General features: G+C 53.6%; 1 protein-coding gene across 1 annotated transcript in view; it reads right to left on the bottom strand.

Moving 5' to 3' along the window:
* Nucleotides 1-1,057: 1,057 nt before the first annotated feature.
* The window catches only part of zdhhc21 (zinc finger DHHC-type palmitoyltransferase 21), a 29,290-nt gene continuing 4,572 nt past the window's right edge, over nt 1,058-25,775 (bottom strand). The window contains exons 2-9 of the mRNA XM_039759840.1: nt 21,984-22,032; nt 17,654-17,863; nt 17,293-17,391; nt 14,071-14,182; nt 11,575-11,713; nt 7,974-8,090; nt 4,889-4,932; nt 1,058-3,688 (exon numbers count right to left, since the gene is read on the bottom strand). Of these exons, the coding sequence (XP_039615774.1) occupies nt 3,556-3,688; nt 4,889-4,932; nt 7,974-8,090; nt 11,575-11,713; nt 14,071-14,182; nt 17,293-17,391; nt 17,654-17,807 (798 nt within the window). The 5' untranslated portion in view covers nt 17,808-17,863; nt 21,984-22,032 and the 3' untranslated portion in view covers nt 1,058-3,555. The remainder of the gene's footprint in view (nt 3,689-4,888; nt 4,933-7,973; nt 8,091-11,574; nt 11,714-14,070; nt 14,183-17,292; nt 17,392-17,653; nt 17,864-21,983; nt 22,033-25,775) is intronic.

Here is a 25,775-nt window from a genome sequence, read left to right as displayed (position 1 = left end):
CTGCTTAGGGCACCCATTTGGCCAGCAGCGGGTGGCCATTTCATAGTGGGGGCTAAGAGGGTCTCAGCATGATGGCGTAAGAGAACAGGAGCCGACTGGGACCCTCCAACGTTCTCCCTGGACCTTTTGAGGCTGGGTGGTCTTCTGCCATTCCAAGGGCTTTTCCTTTGAGCAGCAGGTGAAATGGGGGTCCGTATTCATTTTGGAGACTCACCTGGTTTGGTGGTGCTGCGCCCTCAATGCTGCCCATCAGCGGGCTTTGTATCAAAAGCCACCTTTCCAGGTACCCCACACTGCCACTGTAGTTCAATTCACAAAGTCACCGGGCGCTGCAGGCATTGCCACCAAATCAAAGCTCCTTTGCCACACCTGATGTGCCAACCGTAAAGGCCGAGGTCAAAGCAAACTCATTGAAGAGGCCGCAGCACCCGGCCACACCCCGTGGCAGCCTGGCACGTTTGTGTCGTGTTCTGTCAGCCCTGAATGCCCACTGCCGGTGGTCCTTGCTCACACCTGAGCTCTGCCCCCTGCATGCCAGGAGCCAGTCGAGCAAACGGGAGGCGAATCTTGTAGCTGATGGGGGCCACTGGGGGTCTCGTTCAGCCGTTACACTTTCACATGACCCGTCCTCACAGGCGCCCCCTGGAGGTCTCTACTCTGCCACCCCAGGCCACTCTCGCCCATCCGTCTCCTCGTTTGATTCGCTCGCCCTTTTCTGTTTTTATAAAGTCAGCCGTGTGAGATTTAAATGAGGCAAATCTTCTTCTTTCTTCCACAGTTTCAAGTTCTTCATTCAATCTTTGTGCCATTTGTGGCCTTCATAAAGACAGCGAGGGGGGCAGAGATGGGCAGATGGCACAAAATGACAAAAGGTGGCAGCTGCTTGAGTGGCACTCAGGGTTTAAGTGACCAGAAAACTAAAACGTCCAGGCAGGTCGCACATTCCAAAGAAATTCAGCAAATCCACTTCGGAAATGTCACACGCCTGGCACAGAGCCACGGGGGTCACGTGGCTCAAGTGAAGACAGAGAGAGAGAGAGAGAGAGGAGCCCCCAGCTGATTATAAAGCATTTATTTAAAAGAATAAAAACCCCAAACTTCCAGCCTCTGTCCATAAAAAGCCAAAGTCGCCAACCCAGTCACACCCACAGACGTCATGGAGGACCCCGCGCCACCCTGTTAACTCTTCATTTCATGCTTTGCTGCCTGCCGTACCTGTGGACGACTTCGACCCGATTCCGGATTTTTCTTCTCCACTCCGGACCTCCGGCTCTTTTCCCGAGAAGGCTATGGGTGAGGGGGTTGCGAGGTGTGCCACCAGCTTGACAGGACCAGCACAGACCACCCGAGTTCACCTTACAAAGGATTACAGGGTGGGACGAACAAACGGAAGCTGCGGACCCTCCACGAGAAGACAACGCAGGCGCACCTCAGTCAGCTGAAATAGGACGCCGACGTCTCACTAGAAGACTGGCATCTATCTGCAGAGCCTGAGGGTGGCGCCAGCCATGCAGCGAGTGCCACACAACTGACTTTGAGGGGCTTTATGAGCAAGCGGGCTTCACCAAGCTCAACGTTGGTGCTACGCAGCGTCTGGTGTGTGGGGCATGCAGGGTGGCTTGAAGTCCTGGGTAAGACCCCCAGACCCACTTCAAGTGTGGAATGTAAAGGGGCTACAAGACTGGTGACCCAAATTGGATGACCCTTCAGGAAGTCTGAGCAGCGTCTGCCAGGTCATGCCAATGCCAGCGTCTGGCCCTCTGTTTCTAGAACTTTCCAAGGTGCCCTCCAAGACCCCCGAATGGACCGTGAAGCGGTGCCTACTTCACTGTGCAGACGTCCCAAAGCCAATCGCAGGAAGCGGAAGCCTGGGGGGGGGGCACAACACGGCTGAGCGTCGGGACCCTCCAAGAGCAGAGAGAGGTGTACAACGGGGGGACGTCGTGTCATTCTAGGGACACAAAGGGACAAAGAAATGACCAGAAAAACAGGGAGGGCGGCTCAACATACAAAGAACAGGAGACCCCGGCGCGGCGTCGACTCTCCTTGAATCCCAGGACCCCTCCCCCTTATTTACTGTCACGAGACCACAAGGCAGGCGATAAACTCGACGGGGGTCTCGGCCTCCTCCTGGCCGCCCACCCGAGTGCCAATGGCGAGCAAACGAACCGACACTACGGATGGAGCAATCCCCCTGTCCGTGACCAGCGGGGTCTTCCTCACTTCCAGTCTCGTTAACTACAATCAGAGACAAACAAACAAACAAACAAATCACCCACACCCGCCAGGGCGCCCGCCTAATCAGGGACACAGGGAGGCTGCAGGGGTCCTCACTCGATAGCCCCTCCGAACGCCACACTTACATGTAACACGGGCATCCAATGGTTCTGGTTTATAAGAAGCTTTTAATAGCAGACACCAGGAAAATCGAGGAAATGCCAACCAGCCCGCTCTGCCCAGCGTTAACCGAACCAGAAGATGCCCATCGAGCCCCTCCGGAGTGTACCACGTGGCCGAGGGGGTCACTCACTGGGACACAAAGTGTCAAACAGACGTCACGTCGGCGGGCCGAGTTCACCTTGGGATTTCTGCTTTGTCAGAACCGGGACCCTCGCTGGAGCGAAGTGACGCCCTCGACGTGCAGGGTGACATGAAGACGCAAGGCCAGCCGGCGTGAAGGCAGGGAATGAATGGGACGTCGGACGAGCGGCTGCTGCTGCCACTTCTACGGGAATATTCAACTATTTACAAGCCAAACCTGAATGACGCGACCGACGGACGGACGGACAAACCACGACTCGCCCGCCCTATCGGCTCCTAACGGAGTGAAAGGTCAACTGGTGCCAAGTGCCAGCTGCCACCTGTCACTGCGGAACCTGAAAGGAAGGGAATTTAGGAAGATTCAAAAGCACAGCCTCTGGCGCGCACGCAGGCTTGGCACAAAGACTTCATTCTCCATGCAGCGTGCGACACTCGGCCCCCATACGCCCGCCAAAGGTCATCGCTAACCGGCACGACTGTCACTCTCAATTGTGGAAATGGTGACAACGAGGCCCGCCCGGCCGCACCACTGAAATGAATGCGATGAGCGCGGGAGGACGAGGACGCCGTCTCCTGGGCAACGCGCACGCGCACACACACACACACACAGTGGCGCACACAGTGACACACACACAGTGACACCGAGTGACACCCGCGCGCGCACACACACACACACACACAGCCTAAGCTGTCCGTACCAAAATCAATATTCACAGCGAAAGGGGTTTTCGTCGATCAATAGTTGGGAAGGGCCACCTGGAATCCTCTCGGCGCCATTTAGGCAGCAGACACGGAGAAAGTGAAGGTGGCGCGTCATGACGCATCCCGACAGCAGACTGGCACTCGGACCCCCGTTGTGGTTTTACATTTCAATGAGAGCCACAAAACGTCCTGTGGTGGGAGGAATAAACAAAACAAAAAACCCCCAAGTGAAGGCCGTTGGGTGACAAAGCCATCTTCACATCAAGTGTCCCGCGTGGCGTCCCTTCTGGTGAGTGCGCTGATCCCATCTGTCTACACGTGACTGGCAAAATGGTGGGAGACTCGCAGCGGTTGCCTCTTCCTGAATGGCACAAACCACAGGACCTTCCAGCGAGTGCCAAAAACTTCAGCGAGCGTCTGCTGCCAAGGCTTTCTGGGCTTCGATCTGCAAAAAGACAGCGCTAGTGAGACAAGACGGGCCAACAAAAGAGGGACAATAAAGCATGACGGGCTTCTGTGCCCACCGCTGCTCGATTGGGGGCAGAGCCGTCAAGAGCAATTTACACCAATTAACACCCTGACAGGCAAAAGAAACTTCCCAAGCCCCAGCCACTGCTCTGCTGGCAGTGCCCCACGGGCACAAGTCAGGCATTTCAGCGACTGCAGTGGGACCATCGCTAACGTCACACTACTAGCAAAGATACAAACGGAGCGGCGGGCAAAGGCCTCCGCCCAGAGCCGCCTGGCGTTTATCACATGGCACTTCTGTCCATATGGTTGCTGGTCCTTCCCGTGCCTCTCGTTTATTGCGTTGCGTCGTACTGACACAGACGCTTCACGGTGCCCACACGTTAGCTGGAGAGCAGCTGGCTCCGTCGTCATTGGCACCTCAGTCTTCACCCGGAAAATGCAGCCATTTAAATCTAAAGGGGTCCGAGTCGTAACAAAGCAGCAAATTAAAACTAAGCCCATGCCAACACATGGCACTGCTGCAGCCACTGCCGACCTCCTGGGCATGACAATGAGAGACGCCACTCAGGAGGCTTAGGACTGAGCAACGCCAGGCAGCCCAAGAACAACAAATGTGGCGTTCCCCTGACGGACCTCGACGGCTCACATTCAGACGTACAAGTGACCCGCTGTACCCGCCGTGATGTGAACGGCCCGGGCCTCCCTCCGAAACTGGTCTGTGTCACCGACAACAAAAAGGCGACTCGTGGCAGTAAAACCAACAAAATGGAGGCGCCAGTAGCTGTGCTTTGGAGGATGGCAAACTGGGTGCCAGCTGCACGCCGTCAGGATGACGCCCGGTTGGCACGGTCTGCGCTGCTCTGTCTGGCACTGCCACACGAGACGTGAGGGGACCTGGAAGGTGTGGTGGTCACAATGGTCCCCAAGTGTGCAGTCATGTCACATGGTCACAGACCGCAAATGAAGGAAGGGGACTCTGCCCTGAAAGGTCGACCAGGATGGCATCAAACTCAGACTGGTGTCACTTTAGCCTGGTACTGTGAACGCAGTCGGCCCCTGCTCACGGCAGCTGATGTGTCACTCGCTGCCAACTCCAAAGCCAGCTTGGATGTCACTCGTCATGCAGAATGTCCCCTGTGATTAAAAGTGAAGGCCACTAGAGAGCGCTACTCACGTGTCATCGAAGTAGTGAGACATTTTCTCGATCGTCGTGGTGTCCTGTTCCAACACAAAGACAGAAATACGTCAGAGGAGCAGCAGCACAAGACGAGGCACATGCTGGCACCACGTGGTGACACCCGGGAGGCAGTCTGCCTTCCTTGGACCCTAAACCCCCCGTCACCCCCTGGGTGTCACGTGTGTGCCAGGCAGTGCCGTATTTCTGTCCCCCATCCCAGACACGACTCCTTTGTCAGTAGGCCGCCTGTTGTAGAGTGAGCCCCCCTGCAGCGGTCGTCCTTCAGTGCATTAAAGACCACCAATCGTATCGATTCTGTTCAAGACGCCAACACCTGGCTAATTGGATGCCCTGCACTTGAGAAGCGAAGCTGACAGACTGGGGACTGTGCGATCGGCCATCGATGTGACATTTCTGAAAAACGACGACGACAACAAACCGATATGCTGGGCACGTGGATATACTACTGAGCAAAAAAAAAAGTCGTGCCAGGAGGGCCAGGGCCTGAAGCAGACACCACCCATGCCCGTGAACGGCTGGTCACGTATCACGAGTGGGCATTACGGTGTCAAGGTGGCTCTAATCCAGCGGGTGCCCAAGGCGCCATACGAGTACGTCATAGGAGCGCCCGGATGGCAGAGCACAGCATTGGAACACCGGGGGCCACAAGGGATGATGTGGAGGGGTCACACGATGGCAGAGGCAGGACAGACTGACACAGAGCTGGCCTTCGCCAGGCGCACGAGAGCAAGAGGCGCCTCGCGGTCACCTCCTGAAGCCTCGTCACGCCGGTTTTAGGGTGAGACCACCAGGGGGACTTTGTCTTGTAAGACTGGCAGCTCATGTTACACCTCTGGACATATCAGACGGGCGCCACCCGCGGCACGGCCTTCAGCAAAGATGCCCTGCTTAGGTGCCAGGATTCCATAAAAGTCAATGGCTGGCCAGTCTCACTCTGTCTTCAGTGCCACCGTCCTGAGCCCTTGGCACTCACACCCCTTGATCCACAAGCGCTTTGTATGGAGAGGGACAAAGGCAGAGACGGACAGACTGGGCGTGTGACAGACGAGCGGTGACCATTCAGCCCGTTTGTCACTCGTTTGTGGAGGGTCCACTCCCCCTTTCTTAAAGGTTGTCACTGCACAGGGGACACATGACACACACACACACAGTACGAGGGGCACCCAAGATGTCCTGTCAATAGTGACACAGTCACCTGTAACTCGCCGGGGGCATCAGGGCAGATCAGGGCCGGTGGGCCCCATGCTGGTCACATGGATGTCCTTGTACCCTAAACCTGATGTTCCCTCACAGTCACCTGGAGAAGCAGCACCAAGCGCGTGTTTAGTCTGCTCAGTGGCACTGCAGGACTGAGCCGGGCACACGACAAGACCGAGACCACCGTGGAGCACACGACACGAGGTGGCCCCTTCTGCCAGAGGCCCTGGAATGGCAGCTACTGAATCATGATGTGGGCGCCGTGGATGCCAGCCAATACGTTACAGAAGGCTGAGTGGGCCTCGATGGGTTATGTACCCCCAAATCAGTAATTGTGCCTCTGCCCTCCCCCATTGCCATCTGGTGCTGCTTGTCACCATTTCTAGACCAGCAGCGTCACCATTTTGTTTTCAGTTGTATTCCGGTGAATGAGACGAGCTGCTCAACGAGACGGAGAGAACGCCTGCAGCGAGTGAATGTGCCGCTTCATACAACGGGCGCTCAGGGCATACCCAGGGATGGCGTGCTGCTCACCGCGGTGCCCACGACAAGCCCATGGAGGAAGCGGCTAACGAAGCTGAGCTCGGCTCCTCATCTTGGGAACATCTGGATAAAGCGAGGCGGCACATCCTCATCTCAAACAAGACATCGGGCCCCAGATTAGTCCGAGCAAAGCTGCTGGCATACGGCTGGAAGATCAGACATGTTAGATGGCAAATACGATTAGAGTATCGCTGATTCTCTGGAGGTAATTATCTCAACTGGGTCAGCGCTAATCCTCCTCTTCACGCCGTTCACACAGCCGAGCGATTATCTCATCACCCACAAAGCCAGCGGAGACAGCGGTGTCAGTAGAGACGGCAGATTGCAAACAAACCGACATCGGGCGCCCAGTGACACGGATTATCGGCCGAGGCACCAGTCTGGGCGCGGAGTGGGCCAGACAGACAGAGAGACACCGCTGCTGTGTAATGAGTAAAGGCGCTATATAACAGAGAGGAGGCTGCGAAGGGCACCACAGGACGGGCACGCGTGAAAGGCGCTATATAACGGAGAGGAGGCTGCGAAGGGCACCACATGACGGGCACACGTGAAAGGCGCTATATAACGGAGAGGAGGCTGCGAAGGGCACCACATGACGGGCACACGTGAAAGGCGCTATATAACAGAGAGGAGGCTGCGAAGGGCACCACAGGACGGGCACGCGTGAAAGGCGCTATATCCTAGACAGACTCTATGGGAAATGCCCTTCAGATGGCCACATGGCACGCTCGCTTCTTCATCCTGAAGGCACAGGGTTATATGAGAGTGACACAGAGTGACAGGGCCACCGCAGGAGGACACAATGCAGTTGGCTCAGGTGGTCACACCTCTGGGGTGCTCCTGGGTCCAAGCTGCCCACCCAGGGCGGATACACAAGTAGACAGCGATGCGCCAGTGTGATTGCGCCAGCTTGTTCTCCTGGAAGTGAAATAAACAAGATGACAGCAATGTGCATAAATGGGCAGAATGGAGAGTGACAGGAGTGTCCACCTGGCCCACCAAGCACACAAACTGGTGTGACACCTGCCGACCCAAACCGACTGTGGCATGGCATTAGTAATACCCCCATCTCTACCATCTGCGGCACCACGCCTTCATCACTGCTGCCAGTCCAGCTCGGCCCACCTGGCACCCAAGGAGGCCTACATGGGGACGAGAGTCCTGAAGGGCAGGTGACCACACATCGCTGGACCTGCCCGAGTCCCAAGACCGCTGCAGTGGCCCACTCTTAAGGAGGTTCCAATTCAACAAACCGTCTTAAACGTCACCTGCATTTGTGTGCCCCCCAAACGCCCCAGAGTACCAACATCTTTCTACTTACCGAGAGCACCCCCGCTAGCTGGGTGTAGAAAAGCCCACTCATGCCTCCAAACATGATGATACCCATGAAGGTGGAGATCCTCAGGAAGGCCAACTCGTGTTTGAAGACAAAGAGCTCCTGCCGAGAGAAAAGAAGAACGAGAGGGCATCGCGTCAGCGAAACGCCCAAAAACACCGCTGGCACGGTGAGATCTGGAGACTCAATGGCACGAGCACTGCAGGGGCCTCACGGTGGGATCAGCCCACCACATTAAAAAAATAAAGAGTGGGAGCAAATCACGGAAAAGAAAACGAACGTGGAAACACAACACCCACGCAAGAAACTTCCTGTACAGCAGGATTGTGGGTAGGACTAGGATTTCCACACACACCCATCTGCTCCTCAGGGACCCCCGCCAAAGGCCTCCCATGTGCCCACAGGTCAGGGCTGCAGCCCCTCTTACACTTCTGATTGGCACTCCCAACTTTATAAAAATACTAAAGCCTTGGCGGGACAGACATGTGACACACGTGACACTCACAGGGAACGGCCTGAGCCCCCATCGCACTACGAGACCCTCCCCACCATTTTCAACCGTCAGCGTCATTCACGTAATCTTAGCGAGTGACCACCAGCCGCAACACCCCTCGACTGGCAGCGGCCAATGAGCGCTCGGCCCACAGGACGATGGCGGGGAGGAAAGACGAGCAGCACAAACGGCAGCGAGGGCTCGTCTGTCCCGTGTCTGGCGCTCTGATGAAGCACAACAGAATCAAAACATGCCAGGAATACCTAAATATGGGCACCAGTGCCACCCGACAGCACTCCAAAAGCCAGTGAGAACGCAGCGAGCTTACGGTACTTTGGAAACCCTTTCCTGACTGCGCACTTCGAAATCGTCTAAAGTGTCACCAGCCTAAGCGCTCTGCACTATGTGACGACAACTGGTCTCCTTGTAGGGAGGTGGCGGCATTACGACTGGCACCCTTTATGTGGTCCACTCTATTAAGGAGCTTCATTCTCGCAGGATTTGCTACCTGAAGTTATCACCGTAACGCAGCAAATGTGTCCGTAAATGACAAAAGCCAACGCTGACCCACTGGGCTATGGCCTGCACTTCATGGCACTCTCAGTGGTGCCCAAGCAGAACTACACGAGGATTACAGCCGCCACCCAGCCACAAGGTAGGTCACTGCTGTCCTGCCTTCACCCGTGTGCTCGCAGCAGAGTGTCACCTGCCCTCAATGACAGTCAAAGCAGAGAAAGGTCAACGAGTCGGTGACGAGGGGTCGCGGGCCGGGCGCACTCAAGCGCCACACACCGGGTAATTTGTGGATGGCAAGAGGAATGTGCCCACCGTGACAGCTGACCATCAAAACAACGGCACCCCGTGTGAGTAGAGAGGCGAGTGACTATCTGGGCAGAAGAGCCGATCATCGGTGACCCGCCTGCTTCCTCGACTGTCCGCCACACAGCAAACGATCAAAGCTGCCCGCGCACACCCGCCCGAGTTTCATCAAAGCCTTGAAGGGCACACACACAAGTGAAGAACTGCAAGGCTGACGAAGCGCGGGTTCATCTCACCCCTCAGCTGCTCCTCTTTGTTGTACTTTGAGACGACGCAACGCGAGGACAACAACTGGGAGAGGAAAAAAAATGAAAAGCCAAAGGCCAATTGTGCCCTCCGCAATGTCACCTCACCTGGTCTCTCATCAGCTCCACGGGGGCCCGTGTCCTCACTCACAAGCCACTTCCTAAAGCCATCAGCAGTTTCAGGTCAGAAGTCACCAACCTCAAGTTTGTGAAGCAGGGGGTCAAACTGGCACCCGGTGGGCTGCCCTCTTAATCGGTCCTGCTAATTGTTCTGACCCGCTCTTTACGAGCCCATCAAGGCTTTAACAATAATGAGGTCCAAAGGAAGACCCCATATCTGGGGCAAGGATTGGGAGAACAACGTCACCTAAGGTCACTACGATGGAGTCGAAAAAAAAAAAAGAAAAGCCAAAATAGAAAAGACCCCGCAGTGAAAGAGCCGGCAAAAAAAAAAATCCACGGTCAGGACTCGTGACGTCACGCCACACGCAGCCCACAAGAGTCCTCCTCGTGACCCGCCACCGAGTACTCAGGCCCAGCGTGTAAACCTTCAGAGTCATCGGCCACTAATCTGCGCAGTCGCCCGCCCGCCCATCTGCTGTCCAAGTCACCTCTGCGATGATTTAATGCCAGTCCACCCGCCTTGGCATCGTCTGTAAACTTCACCAGCCTGTTCCTTATATTCCCATCTAAATCATCTGTAGATATTAAAAACAGCAGCAGCCCCCGCACTGCCCCCTGCTGGTCACCCCTCTTAACGTCGCCCCTCACAGCATCACCCTCCGCTTCCTGTGTCTGAGCCAATTCTGCACCCGTCTACACAGCACACCCTGAGCTGCCACTTCTTTAAGTCTGATGCCCACCCTCTCGTGTGGCGCCTTATCAAATGCTTTCTGACAGTCAAGTCAAGAAGTTCGGGACTCCAATGAAATTCAAAAGCGGGGTGACAGGAAGACGCCAAGATATTTAAACAGGAACAACAGATTCAGCGATGGCACAAACACGCGCCAACCAGAACAAAACTCGGCAGTCAGTGCCAACAAAGACAGCAGGCACCCCAAGGGCGGGACGAGACAGCAGCCAAAAAGCAGTCGACAGTCCGAATGGGAAGACTGAGGACATGGTGACAAAACTCGAGAAAATCCTCTCTGGTCTGTTTAGAAGGATCCCAAAACTTGGGCACAGAAGGCAGTGTGCCACCATCTTAAATAGATGGCATATAACCCTAACCCTAATTTCCCCTATCTTTCTATCTGATATGCCACATGACCCCCCACCCGTCATGTGACTAGCGACACGAGCGCAGCAACTGTAAACAAAATGGCCAAGCAGAAACATAAAATGGCGGCGACTGTAACTCGAAACAAAATGGCCGCATCACAAACAAGATAGCGAGACGCTTCCGTCATCAAAACGAGAAAAAAACAAATCAACGTGTGGGGCTTCATGGAAAGAAAAACAAGACCCTTCAGTCACAACGACACCGAGCCACTCTGGTCCTCCGAACATCTGGACGGTGCTCACCTTGGGTTTGAGACCCCCAAGTCAAGTGGTCATCTGTGTGCCCGTTTACCGATTTTAAAAAGTGAGCTGCGGCCCACCACAATCTGAGACCCCTGCAGTGAAGACACACCAGTCGCAGTACGTAACAGAAATTAACAACTTCACCTCGGGAGTCCGGGGGTCTCCAGCTAGCCAAGGACTCACTTCCCTGGCCATTCGGAGCTGCCAGCCAGTCGGGCACCTTCCTCCACCTCTCATCGTGCAATAAGCACTTTGTGTCTCGGGCACCGGCCAGCTGACGAGCGGGCATGCGTGACGTACACACTCGGCGTCACACAAGTTGACAGAAGCAGGTGACAAGCAGAAGAGCCAGGACGGCAGGGCCACTCCTGTGCCATCTGACAAGCGACAGGAAGGAATGGCAAACGGACACAAAGACCCCGGTGGAAGTTTACGTTCCGCTGTTCTTGTAGCGAGTGCTCTGTCAGCACAGGCAGACCCCCGGCACCCAACGCAGTGGTCTTACCTCTTGGACTCTCGCTAGCGGCTCAAAGTAGTAGTACTGACAGAAGTCCAGGGCGAGGGTCAGCAGGCTGAGGACCTGCGTGTAGAAGCAGAGCTGCAGGAAGAGCCAGTGGTTGTCTTCTCCAACGCAGTTGTTAATCCTGCAGAGAAAGGACAGGAGATGACGGAGCCCCCAAAGCAGCTTTGCCAGGGCACATCAAATCAAATCCGCTAATCAATAATTCCTAACAGGATTGTTCCCTTCTTCAGGGGATCAAAGGTAATCTTTCACAGAGTCGCTTTAATTCTCAAGCCTTGGCACCTTTAGTGACAGCGAATGTGCGGATCGAGTCGGCCCATGGAGGGGCTTCTGGCAAACAACGGGCACATGCCCAGTGGCACCACAGTGAATACCTTCCACGACCTGCCGCAGGTCAGACATTATGGGATCTGAACTGGGCACAGAGACTGGAGTGTGCCCACTCAGAACATGGCAGCAGATTTGTCTCAGAGGGCAGTCCTTGGGCCAAATGCCATGTCATGACAGTGTCAGCACTGGCAGATGGCACTGACCGACTTTTTATTCCTCTACCCCGGTGTCATTAGGGGAGCTCCAGGCACTCCACTACCCGCCAGTCTGGTCTGTGACGAGATGAGCTGGGTGGCATTCTGGGCAGGTGGCCCGTCGTCTTGTTTTGGAGCCAGCGTCTACTTTACTGCAGATCCCAGCATTGCAGCAGCACCTGTGGCACACAGAGTCACCTCAAGGCTGCTGTCTGCAGGACGTCACTCGAGGTCTCCAACTCTGTCACTGTCACAAGAGGACGGCAGCCATGGGCCTGCGCCTAAGGAGCCCTTGTTATAACTAAATACCCCCAAGACTACGGGCGAGACCACCTGGCCCTCTCAGCGGTAAATAAAAGGCACCGGCGATGACAGGCTGACCTTTGACCTCAAGAAGCAAAAGCGGCCCGGCCCCCCCAAAGGAACTTCCTTGTAAATCTTTCATCAAACCCGTCGTCACATTTGATGTTTGTGCGGGTTTGGGAACCACAGTGTCAAGAAGGACCACCGTCAAATGACTGAGGATGATGATGATGATGATGAAGTCCTACTTGATCCAGTCAGTCAGACTCCGATTGTAATTTTTATTCCAGGCTGCACTTTTGGGGGTCCATACAAAGCTCAAGAGCAGCAGATTTCAGGAGTTGTAAGCATTTTGGATTTTAGTCGCCGTGGGGGGTCCAGCTGAATTCACAATGGATATCGAAGTTCACGAAACTTATCAGCAGGCATCTCACAGGTGCGGGTGCCGATTAGGACAACGGCCCCCCTACGCGGTCTCTCGGATTATTTTATTGCCTCTGCGTCTGCACTGCTTTTCCTTTTGGATGACGAGACCCCATCCAGATGGGTTACATGAATGAGCTCTGAGCGTTAGGTGGTGGCCTGTAGTGGCACCTCAATATACGACTTCAATATGGCATTTGTCCGCCTCTAGTAAACGCCAACCAGCAGCCCAGATGGTAGTCGTGCGACTTTACCTTCAGTTATCAGGCAGCCTGTCAGACTGACGGTGACCAAGGTACCAAGTACTGTGACCCCATCAGAGTCTGCAAGCATGTCACAGAACCAATGCAAAGACCCCCACAATGGCAGACATCTCACGGGCACACAGCAGATGCCACCCCACCCACCAATTCAGCTTTAAATATCAGACAGACCACCAATAAAACTGTTGGCACTGGCCAATTCACCTGCACGGAGCTCTGGGGTGGCATTGGGCACAAAGGTGTGGGATAATTCTGGGTGGGGTTGGCACGGGTCAAGATGCCCCTCTTAGTGGAAGGACCCTAATGTGCCTCTTCCTAACGACGGGGCCCTGGCCGTTTACTTTTTCACTCCGTTTTTTGCAGGATGGAGTTTGCTGCCTGCTGGTGACTCTTCAAATCATGAAAGGCCATCACTTCATGTGACATCTTTGGAGTAAAAGACAAACGGATATCTTTTTAAACAAGGAACGCGTTTTCAGAAGAATGCAATTCAAAGCAAGGCATTGTGGGTAAAGTGAGGCGGCGAGTGACCATACCGGGGGACCTGTGGCGACCACCCTGCCTCTCCAGCCTACATATGGCGTCCCCAGCCACAGTGAAACTGCTGTCACATTCAGGTGACAAGCGCAGGGCTTTGTGGACCTTTTGGAGCCAAGAAGCTCTTGAGGTCAGCGGATTCCGTCGCCTGCCTTTTCTCAGTTTAACTGGAGACACTCGTGGGAAGCACAAGGATTAAACCCTCCAAAAGTGGGCATCAATTCCACACACGAGTCACTTCCGGGTTACAGCACTGCAGTGACAACCTCAGGGCTCAATGCCCGTCCAGCACCGAGCGACTCCGCCTATGAAAGGCGCTATATAAAAACACACCACCCCGTGGACTGGATCAGCACCGTAGCCAGTGGCCTTGTCCTCTCGGCCAGAATGTGCCCGCGCTATGCCACTGGTGCCGGCAGAGCTCTTACCAGGGACAGTGATGGTCCATCCTCCTCACACAATGTCCACAGCGGCTGCAGTGATGCGATCTTTTTGGCCTCATCGTGTTACATTTATTGCACAATTCCCACAATTCTTTTTCTAAAAATAAATAAATAGTATTATATTCACATATACGCAGGATAGAGACAGACAGACAGACAGACAGACAATTACACCGCAGGGGCAGAAATCTGGGCGCTCGCTTGGGCCATGCAGACCGTGCCAGCTCTACACACTGTCACCAAGTGGGCTCCCCATGAACGCCAAGGACCAACATGCTGTGACTGCTAACCTCACAGAGGGTCCAGGCTGTCCGCTCTCTGCTCGCCATTTTCCTTACTTCACAGGACTGGCCCAGGCTCCCTCAAACTCCCCCAAAAGCGGGTGAACATGTCATCGACATCCAACACCGGGGATCTGACGGCGTAGTGCGGGTGACAGAGAAGGAGACAGGTGTGCCCAGACCGGGACAAGACACAGCGAGTGTGACTGGGGAACAAAGCAGGGGTCCCAAAGCCAGAAATACAAAGGTGACAAACCACCAAAGTCCAGCAAAGCATAAAACAAACGCACAAAAAGTCCCGACTGCCTAAACCGAAATAATATCCGGAAACGTGGACGCTTAAAGACGCCCGCCACCATCTTAAATACTGTAGGTGTGGAGCCCGACACAACACATCGCATGACTGGGCATGGGCAAGGCAACCAGAAAGAATGTGGCCACAGTCGTGCAAAAACACACAAAATGGTGGGCCCACCCCAAATCTTGAGTGAAAATGGCAACTTGGGGGTTATGGGGCAAAAAAAAAAATGACAAAGTGGGCAATAAAAACAATTGACAACAAGTGTAAAAGTGAAAGAAAAAAGAAACGTTTGGGTGACACGTGGCAGAATGAGGCCTGCCTACTAATTCAGAAATGGGCGGGACAGGAAGCGAGGACCCCAAACCAGTGAGCTAGCGTGACCTTGCCCTGCGTCATTTATAGAGGGGTGACCCTGTCATATGCCACTTCCCAGTGCCAATGACATAAGTGCACTCACCTCTACCTACTCTTGAATGCTGGTCCCGACGAGCCACCTAGCAGTACCAGACACGACCTGCACCTCTCCTGCCATGAAGGTGGGCAGCTTGCCTCCGCCAGTGCTCGGCTGGGGGTCTAACGGCGCCACGCAGCCCGGGTCTGCTTTGAAGTTTAACTCAGAGAATACTGCAGAGAGCGCGGCCCCCTTGTGGTCACGCCAGGGATGCGCCACAGTCCTGGAGGAGCTCCTTCTGCCAAAGGGCCTGTCCGGGTGAATTCTGCCCTCTTTGGCTGTTTTTTGGAGTTTCCTGTGGGCCTCGGGTCACGCCCACCGGGAGGACAGCAGCGGCAGTCAGACGCCACCTTACACGTCACGGCTTTCTAAAGGTGCGGCTCGATTCCAACTGAACGGCGCTGGCCGCGTGTAAGTGAGAACTCGGAGGCAGACTGGCAGGTAAGGCCAGCCGCCACACTTGGCCCTGCGGCTCCGAAGCGCCCGTTTAGTCCACCAAACTGTCGTGTGACCCCAACTACACCTGCCAGCACTTGAAATGCAGCGTGCGGTGACCCCGGGGGCACAAAATCAGCCGCATGAAGTAAATGGAAAACGAGTCAAAGCAGCAGCAGCAGCAGCAGCAGCACACGAAACCCAAAACGGCAAGAAAAGGACAACCAAGCAGAGTGAAGAAAGGAACGGCGCCCGCGATGCTCCCTCGCACTCTGCACTCGCACACCGACGCGTTTCCAAACAAAAGCTGCGCTGCTAATTTAAAGGGGCACCCAAGTCTCAACAATCCCCTCTCAGTGGGAGAATGGCGGGGGGACGGGCCCACCAGGGATCGCCTTTCCTGCCATTCCGGCTCCCATGCTTGGCCTACCAGGTATTTCATATCCTGCCTCCAACTACAAGGCCCGCATTCAAAGAGATCTAAAGAGCTTAATTATGTGATCCTGTTACATCGTCGCCAAGGTTACGCGGGACATCGGAGACACCGACCGTTTCTCCTCGCCGAAGTCCTGGACGGTTGTTATTAAAACGGGGAAACTGAAAGACTCAGGAACAGCCAAAGTGGCACTGGGGGGCACCATAACGGACAACACGAACCTGCCCCGATATGTCACGTGACGTCACATGTCACATCACACAGTGAGGGTTAGGGCAGGAGCGTCAAGGGGTAGGCCGAAACTACACTGCAGTTAACAAACCATCGGTCGATGAAGTTGGTATGAATTACCTGCCCGCTGGCACCAATGTGGGGTTTCAGTGGCACTGCAGTGCTTTTAACAAAAGTCACAAAACATCAAAACGGTGAAAACAAAGAAGATGAAGAGACAACAAAAGCAACGGCACGTAACAGAATCAGTGGGGTCAGCGCCAGGCCAGAGGGGGCACAGGCGGACAGCACGGACCTCCTCTGCCAAAAGCCACCGGCCTGGGCACATGGCGGCAGCGAGCATAGGGGATTGGGGACAGTGAGACGGATGCTGTGGACCACAAGTGATCGGCCGTGGGCACAAGGCAGATGAGAGCTGTCGAGTATGGGGGGCAGCAAACCCGCCATGCCAAGGTCCTTACCGTGCCGATTCACGGCCCTCCTGTCCTACATCTGCCACCAATAAAGTGACGGCCTTCATTAGCTCAGCCACTTAAACGAACACACAGTCCATAATCTAAGGGGGGGTGCAGTCAAGAAAGAGAAACCGAGAAACGAGGACGGCGAGAATAACGGAAAGGAGCATAAAGTGAGGCGGTCTGAAGAGAAGAAAGACGCTCATCTCATCGTGTAGGGATGGCACAAGATGGCACAGACTTCACAGGGCCAGGAACAATAAGAACTGGACATAAAGCAGCGCCCACCGCACAGGAATCCCGACATCGGAAACTGACGTGACAGAACAGCACGACCCGATGACGTCACCGACTCCCAGTGATTCGGGGAAGGATCGCCATGACGACCATCAACACAACTGCTACACACTGGCAATGCAAAACTGGAGTCGTTGGACAAGACCCCCCGAGCTGTCACGGGAGTCACACGGAACAACCAGACGTCCAGCTCCTCCTGGGCTTCCCTTTAATGACAAAGCGTCACCTCGAAAGCTTTCGTTCAGTGGGGTCCGTGAGATGACACGATGAGGGGCCACATGAAGAGCACCATCAGTCGAGATGAAGAGCTGGGGGCTTACCGGTCAGCGGGATGTGAGGGTCCTGTGGTATCCGCCCAGGGTCTGCAACGGACGCTCGGATGAGTGAGGTGACGCAGCACACGGACGCTACATAGTAACCTGCAGGAAGAGAACGCTGTCGTTACTGCCGGGAATCGGGAGCGGGCGCACAGAACACAAATGGGGGGCCTTCCAGTCAGAACAGAAATGAACTTTTAATGATCAAAACCACCGAGGCGGACCCTTACCTTTGAAAACGCAAAGAGCTCTCCTTGTCATCGCTGCCAGCCGAGGTCGTGACGTTTATGGCGGGTGGCACCACGAGAGGCGAAACATGCAAGTGACAAGCATGGAGCAGAGCCCTGCAGGTGGGCACACTCACCAATTAGGAGGGCAGCCGAAACGTGGCCTTCTTCATAGTGGGGGAAGAGGATGAGCTTGGGGATGAAAAAGGAGTTGTAGATCCAAACAAAGAAGACCATGCTGATGCAGCACCAGCCCATGGGGTCCACGACAAAATGAACACGGAAGCCCATTGTGGAGGATGATGGGAGGAGCCTGCTGTTCGGACGACGAGATGAAGCACGGATTCCTAGGAAGAGGATGAAAAATAAAGGGAAATACAAAAGTAGGCAACGATACGAAGAGCACACCTCACAAACCAACGTGCCCACCTGGACCCCCGTCACGGCAGGCACTCGGGGGATGAGCGTCATGGGCTCGGAAATCAACGTGCCCACCTGCCCAAGTGGACCCCCGTCACGACAGGCACTCGGGGAGATGTGTGTCATGGCTTGGAAATCAATGTGCCCACCTGCCCATGTGGACCCCCGTCACGGCAGGCACTCGGGGGATGTGTGTCATGGCTCAGAAATCAATGTGCCCACCTGCCCACGCGGACCCCCGTCACGGCAGGCACTCGGGGAGATGTGTGTCATGCCCCTGGCTGATGGCTCCCTTTGCGTTTTTCACGTCTTTCTCGTTTTAATGTCATTTAAATATTCGTTAATGACGTCGCCTGTGAGGCCCACCGTCAGCGTCGTTTTCTTCCTTCTGTTTGTGTCTCTCGTATCTGGACTTGTCTGCACCCCCCCAACTCCCCCCCGATATCCCTCCCTTAATGAACATTTTGCCTTGAACTCGTCTCACCAGCCAGAGGTTTGTGGTTCTTCTCTCCCATGTTTGTACCTCGAGACCAGTGCAGGCCAAAGCCCGCCTGTGGAGTTTCGGGACTGGCTGCCTGCAGTGAGGTCCTATGGAGTGACGGTCCTCATGTTCTGCTTACTCAGCCCCCCGTTCCCCTCTGCAAAAAGTGACAAACAGCAGGCAGAAGTCGTCCAACGTCACCCCCCACCACTCGCAGGATAGAAAAGCTAGTGCCCAGCTGGCACTTCAGGATAACTCACATCTCTGCCACAGAGGGCGCTAAGCCACCGAGGTGATCCTCTCATCAGACATTTCTGGTTGGGTCTCAAGAACTGGGAAATGGAAATTACGGAGCCACTTATCGATTCCGACACAATCGCTTTCAGTCGACTGCACGGGTGTAACGTCACGGACTCGAGGGGTCTCAGCTCAAAGGTGTTCTCCGCGGTAGCCGCCGGTGATCAGTAAAGGGGCCGTCTGTAGCTTTGGCTAATTGAGAAACTCGCCGGGCGCCAGCTGCTCACGGAGGCTTTGTGACCGGTGTGAGTGGCGCGCCTCCTGGTGACGCGAGCCCAGCTCTCTCTCGCTCGCTGTCTCCGAGATCCCCCCATCAGTGTGACGCCATATTAGCGGCGCATCGATTTCGTTTTACTCAGCACGTCGACTACGAATCGCAGCAAACGCTCAAAAGCGCCACCTTATTTCAACAGAGGAAACAGCGACGACACAAATGGCAGCGATTGTGACAGGATAACTAAAAGGGGGGCCGTACAACAAACCCGTCACAACATTTACTACGGGGTGCCGCCTTCAGGGTCTTAGCGTCTCCTCAGCTGGTGACATCACAGAACGCAACTGGCATTGGGATAAGCAACTGCAAGATGGCAGATTGGCTCACATTTAGTAAACCTCATCTTTCTAAGATGGTCACTTCTTCTCCACCTCCAGTGCCAGCGTGGACCCCAGCTTGGTGAGAGGACAACTGGTGAGCGTCACAGAGCAGGCATGGCATTTCAGGTGCCAAGTCACCGTGGTAAGAAAAACAAAGAATAAAAAGTAGAATAAAGCCAAGCCTGACGACTGTACATGTGGCCAACTTTAGTGTCACTCTGTGGTGATATGGGTCCACAGCTCGTTGAGCAAAAGGCCATTCATTTTAAATAAATAATTGATGTGCTCGCGGCTTAGCGAGGGGACGTTGGGCCATAGTGAGCCGCGGGACGATCCGTAGGGTGTGGGCGTTTCTCACCTAGTGCACAGGTGAGGAACTGCCCACATTCATGATTGTCCCGCGGCTAATGCTGCAGCTGCTGTGGCCCTCGTCATTTTAAAAAGAAGCGCGAGTCGGTTTTAAAGAGGAAGAAAGAAACGTTCGGAGGGAAAAAGAAATGGAGAGAGAAAGAAGGAAAGGAGAGGACGGAGGTTACCGGGAGCAGGAGAAGAAGCGGGCGGTGCGTGAGTGTGGTGAGCGCGCGATCGAGCGCTCGTGGGCAGCTGCATGGAAGCTGGGTGTTAGGCCGACACCCACGTGTTGGTGTTGATGTCGCTCCCGCTGAGCGATCAGGTAGCGGGAGTGACCAGGGAAGGCGACTGGCCGCAGAGTGGCCATTGAAAGGCAGCGGAAGTCGGGAGACTTGGTGGTGGGAATCCCCAACGTGAGCGACCTGGCCGTTGTGGGAAACCAAGTTCTCCGGGACTGGGATGAGTGCCATACCGGAGCCAGGGATCGGGAGGTCTCCAGTCTCGTGCGTGTGATGTAGGAGGGCAGCTGCAGAGAGCGTCTTGCCTGCTGCGATGCCCAAACGGGATTAGCAGGTGAGACGCTAACAGAAGAGCACCGGATTTGTTTGTTAGTGTTTTAAAACTGCTTCCAAGAGAAGATTTTAAACCTCCGATTTTAAGGATGTGTTTTTTTTCTATTTATTAGTTTACTCCCACGTTCTTTTATGGATTATTTATTTAATGAATTTTGAAAGAACTGCACTATTTATGAACACTGTTTTTGATTTGTTGACTGTTTTAAATAAAAGCACTTTTGCACTTTTTACCTTCCCCTTGCTCAGATGCTTAATTTGCCTCCACTGACTAGCTCACTCGGCAACATTATTGACGGTGTTGGGTTCGAGTGCTTCCAATAGCAAAGGGAGTGTGGAGCCAGAACTAACATCGTCACACACTCTCAATTGCTACTTGCAGAGAGGTGACAAAGGCCCTAAATCCAAAGTACACTCGTCCTTCTGGACATATGGCGCCTGATCACTTGGTGCCCCACCTGGCACGAGGCAGAGGACGTCCGGTGCCAGCCGGGTCACATCACTGAAGGCAAAACGAGACACAAAGCAGTGTAGAGAGCACAGGCAGGATTAGCGGGGGCTGAAGAAACACGTGACGTCCTCCAGGAATTTGGCATCGTTTATAAACGAGATACTGCTGCCAATATGAGGTGGCAAGGCAATGACTGCAGCTGAGGAGACCACTCGCTTAATCCTCGGTGACGCTGGAGTGTGGCAGGCTGCCACTGGCACAGAGTGAGCGGCGGCTCAGTTCAGGTCTTCATAGGAGCTCATCCTGCAGCGCCATATCACGTGCCATCGACAGAGTTGCGTTGGCACCACACCATCACGGCTCACCGCACAAGTTCATCTCGTTCCGGCTGCCCGCTCCTCTTGACCCCCTTCAGATGTCTATGGATTCTCCGGACTCGACTCCTTCAGATCTCTGCTCTGCCATCTTGGGTGACTCATGTCATGTGATCGCTCATGTTTTTACTGCTCGGGGGTCCCGCCTCGACTTTCCTTGTGGATGCCACGACCTTCTCCTGACTTGGTCGTTACGTTTTCGCTCGTCGCCCGTTGGCATCGGTCTGCAGTTCATGTTTATCGAAGCTTTCTCAGACTTTGCTGCCCTTCCTTGTCGTATCCTCCTGGAAGTCCCCCCGACTCACCAGTAAGCCAAAACCCTGCATACGACGGACCCCTCGGACTCGGCTTGATGTCCAGTCATGCAAGGCGCCGAACTTCTGGGGGTCCCCCAATCTTTGGCTCCCCAGAATTACCCCCATTATGGTAAAGTGTAACCAATAAAAGTGGGCTCTCCCTGGAATGGCATATGAGGGGTCCTTAATAATAAAAGGAGAAGGGCAACACGGACCTACGGAGTTCAGATGAATGCCATCTCAAGGTTGCTGGTCGGAGCCCCGTAAGAAGATCCAACATGGGCACGTGGGGTCAGAGGTGACAAGTGACACACTTGTGTTACAACTGACAATATGGAAACACTGAAGCCCACCTTGTGACACTTCAGCAGCTCTTGAAGTAAATCTTGACCTTCTTATGCCCACCCGCTCTCAGGGGGTTTACGCTCATTCAGAGTTTTTGTGTTACAAATCGTTTCTTCAGCGGGCACCGCTGGCGTGGTTTAGGATGGGCGGAGCTCATTTTGGTGCCACTTTATGGACCCCCACGCTCTTCTCTCACCGTTGCTGTCTGTGCTCCACGGCCCCTCCTGGCACGAGCCGCAGGGGCACAACGGCCAACACAGTAAACCAGAAACGGGGCGCCACTTACCTTCTCAAGGCATCAAAGATCTTCGTGGGCACAAACTGCCATTGGTAACCTGGAGAAGAAGAAATGAAAAAAAAGAAAAAATAACCAGAGTGGCAGTGACTGCCCCCCAACGTCCCTCTCAAGGACTTCAGCGTCCCCCACCACACCCCGTGGCGACTCCTGCACCTGCCACACTGTGCTCGGGTGTGCCGCTCTTCCTGCCCGTTTCCCTACTGGTTTTGCCTTCTTTTGAGTCTCAAACCTTCTACGAGTTTCTGGAGGACCCTCCCCCCTTAAATGATGGGCACATTCGTGTGCCTCACTTGGCACTTTGGCTTTCAAAGTCTGCACCTAAGAAAGACTCCGCACAAAAGCCAGCAGGCCCACCCAAATCTCTTCCTGTCTCAACCTGCCCAGGCAAGGCGGTGACGAGTCGCGACGTCAGGCCCGCGGGGCCCAGTGCCCTAAACCAGTCCGACGTGTCGCAGTGTGGCGCGTGCCCTGCGCTCATCTCCTCTGCCCTGCCTTTGTTTCTGCCTCTCCTCACCCCACAAATCCTCAGCTGCGCGGCCTGCGGGCCGAGATCGTCTGGTCCGTCCGCACCCGACAGGCCGGCCAGTGGAGGGCCGCGACCGAGTGGACGAGCCCAGGGGGGCCACACGAGTGACGGATGGAGAGGAACTGGGACACGACGTCACCTTCGCCCCACGGGTTTGGCCTTCTCTCGATCCACGCAGGAGACAACGAGAACGAGACCCTCACTCACTTCTGATGCCTTCGTTTACCAAGGCCTTCCTGTCCTTTGGTCATTGGTCCAAATTACGGCTGCCTTTGTGCCATCCCACCATCTCAGAACGCCCTCTTGGTGTTGTTTTCCAGGCATGTCACATCTGGACCAGGACTGGCACATGCCACCCATCAGTGGGCCTGCTGTGCCAGTCCAATGTGTGGCCTGTGAGCCAGCACTGAGGAGGATGACCAGCGGTGTAATGAAGAGCCAAGCGAGATTGTGAGGAGGAGGAAGAGGAGGATAAAAGAAGAACCTTCTGAAGAGGAGGAGGAGGAGGAGGAGGAGGCAGGCAGGGGACACGCTATGCCAAGTCTACAAAATGGCCAACAAAGCCAAGAGAAGAAACAACGTCAAAAGCCAAGCGGAGCACCCGAAGGCAAAATTCAACAGTTGGCTGCCATCTTAAATGCCCACCGCACAACAACATCACACATCCTGTCACCATCAGTCACATGGCACCTCATGATGAAATGCAAACGTGTCACCATCTTAACAAAAACGCCCTTAAAACTGAAATGAAGGCAAAGCTGGCATACCAACATCAGGGGGCCCGACACTTACGACAGGACAGTGTAACAAGCAGCACAAACGTAGCCCAAAAGATCCAAAGCACAAGCGGGCATCAGCATGGCGGGCACCCCAGTGAAACTCGGGGCTGTACTCAGGAGAAGTGGGGGTGTGTGGAGTGAGGGACGGCGTGTTCGGGATGGGTATGGTGGGCACAGAGCCTGGCACCAGAGTCAAAGTGAGTGGTATGGCAGCTGAACGCAGAGCTAAGACTTCCAGTGCACGGCTCTCATGTAGCGCCTTCCCCATCTAACTGCTTAGTGCCCTCTTAGATAAACAGGACGGGCACTACGTAGACATCTTCTGTTCTTTAGCGTCCTCTTCCTCCGTCTCTTTTGTGTTTTTGCTTACCACGCATTGCATGCTGGGAAGACGCAACTACAACAACGGGTACATCAGGGCACCCTGCATGGAACTTCATGTGCCTGGCTTCACGGACATCTGCCCATCTGAGGTACGGATTTCGATTCTGGCACCATTCCAGCCCAGCCAAAAGGTACTGGGGAGCAGCCACAGGGTGTGCCCGATTATTACTGGTTATAACTTGAGCAGATGGCACAGCTCACTCCTTTATTTTTTTATTGTTTTCCCTGGCACCCCAAAGGTGAGCAGCTCGGGAGAACGGGCATCTCTGTGTTGGCGCCTGGTGAGCAAGTGTGGCCTGGGATGGCATGGTGCCAGCCTAGTGCCCTGTGATGCCAGCCAGGCTTCAGCTCAGAAAATGGATGGCGGCTGAAGTGGGAAGTGTGGCCACGGCAGTTACACTCGGCGTTGGCAGACCCGCCTGGTGGCCGTTTGGCACTCTCTCTCAATAATTAGTAATGTAAATTTTAAGCAAACACGTAAAGATAGAAGGATTAACACATTAAAAATAGCTTGCCTTAATGCTAGAAGTATCAAAAATAAGGTAAGTGAGTTGGAGTTGTATGTAGCAGAGCACAATTATGATATTATAGCAATAACGGAAACCTGGCTAAATAACAAAGATGGGGATGAGTGTAACATAGAGGGATACACATTATTAGGAAGGATAGACAGAACAGAAAAGGAGGTGGGGTTGCTGTTTATGCCAAACAGGATTTAAATGTAAGTCATCTTCAGTTGGATGATGAGCCCCATCTTAGTGAGGACGTGTGGCTTCATCTGGAAAATATTAGGGAAAAAGGTCTCATTTTAGGAGTGTGTTATAGACCACCCAATTCAGACAGTAATTTCAACACACATCTTGTTAGTAATATCAAAAAGGCAAGTTTACAGGGAGATATTATAGTCATGGGGGACTTTAATTATCCAAATATTAACTGGGATAACCTTACAGATGGAGGAGCACAAGAGCAGGAGTTTTTAGAAGTAATCGGCGACTGTTTTTTAACACAGCATGTTAAAGCACCAACAAGGGGTGAAGCCTATCTGGATTTAGTATTCTGTAATAATCAGGATAGAATTGAGGGTGTAGAGGTGATTGAACCACTAGGGTCAAGTGACCATAATGTAATACAATTCTCAGTATTTTGTAAGAGTACAGATGCAAAGACTAAAATTGTTAAGTTGAACTTTAGTAGGGCTAATTTTGAGCAGATGCGACAAAGTCTAAGTAGGATAGACTGGGATAAGCAGACAGTCGAGGAGCAGTGGAACAGGTTTAAAAATGTTTTACATGTAATGCAGGACAGATACATACCTAAATTTGGAAGTAATAGGAAACTAAAAAAAACTCCACGATGGATTAATAAAGATTTAAAAAGAAGTTGCAAAGGAAAAACTGCTGTATAAGGCATATAAGACTAATGACTGCAAAGAGAACCGTAGAGTGTATGAGAACATGAGGGCAACCATTAAGAAGGATATCAGAGAGGCTAAAAGACAGTTGGAGAGGAATATAGCAGATAAGGCAAAGAAGACCCCAAGAGATTCTTTCAGTATTTTAGTAGTAAAAGAACAGTTAAGGAGGAGGTCAAGTTCATCAGGAATAGTAAAGGGGAATTAAAAGATACAGACAATGAAATAGCAGATGCCCTAAACTTACATTTTTCTGAGGTGTTTACAAGTGAGCAAGTGGATAACCTCAGAGGTAACAACTACTAAGGAGGTACTGAGGGATTTGGAAATTGTAGAGGGAGAAGTGCTGCTCAGATTAAATAAGATGAAATCAAACAAATCACCAGGCCCAGATAATATTTATCCTCGTGTTCTTAAGGAGGCTAGTGAGTACATATATAAACCCTTGACACATATTTTTAGGAAGTCACTGTGCACTGGAGAGATTCCAAAGGACTGGAAAATGGCAAATATCATCCCATTATATAAAAAGGGTGACAGGGCAGATCCAAGCAACTATAGGCCAGTAAGCTTAACAAGCATCACAGGAAAATTAATGGAAGGAATTATTAAGGATAAGATTGAGCAACACATGACAAGGACAGGAGTTATTCTGAACAGTCAGCATGGGTTCAGAA

This window comes from Polypterus senegalus, chromosome 7 (assembly GCF_016835505.1).
Source record: "Polypterus senegalus isolate Bchr_013 chromosome 7, ASM1683550v1, whole genome shotgun sequence".
Classification (NCBI taxonomy): Eukaryota; Metazoa; Chordata; class Cladistia; order Polypteriformes; family Polypteridae; genus Polypterus; species Polypterus senegalus.
The sequence above is the reverse complement of the archived record's forward strand: the minus strand, read 5'-3'. Positions and strand labels throughout refer to the sequence as shown.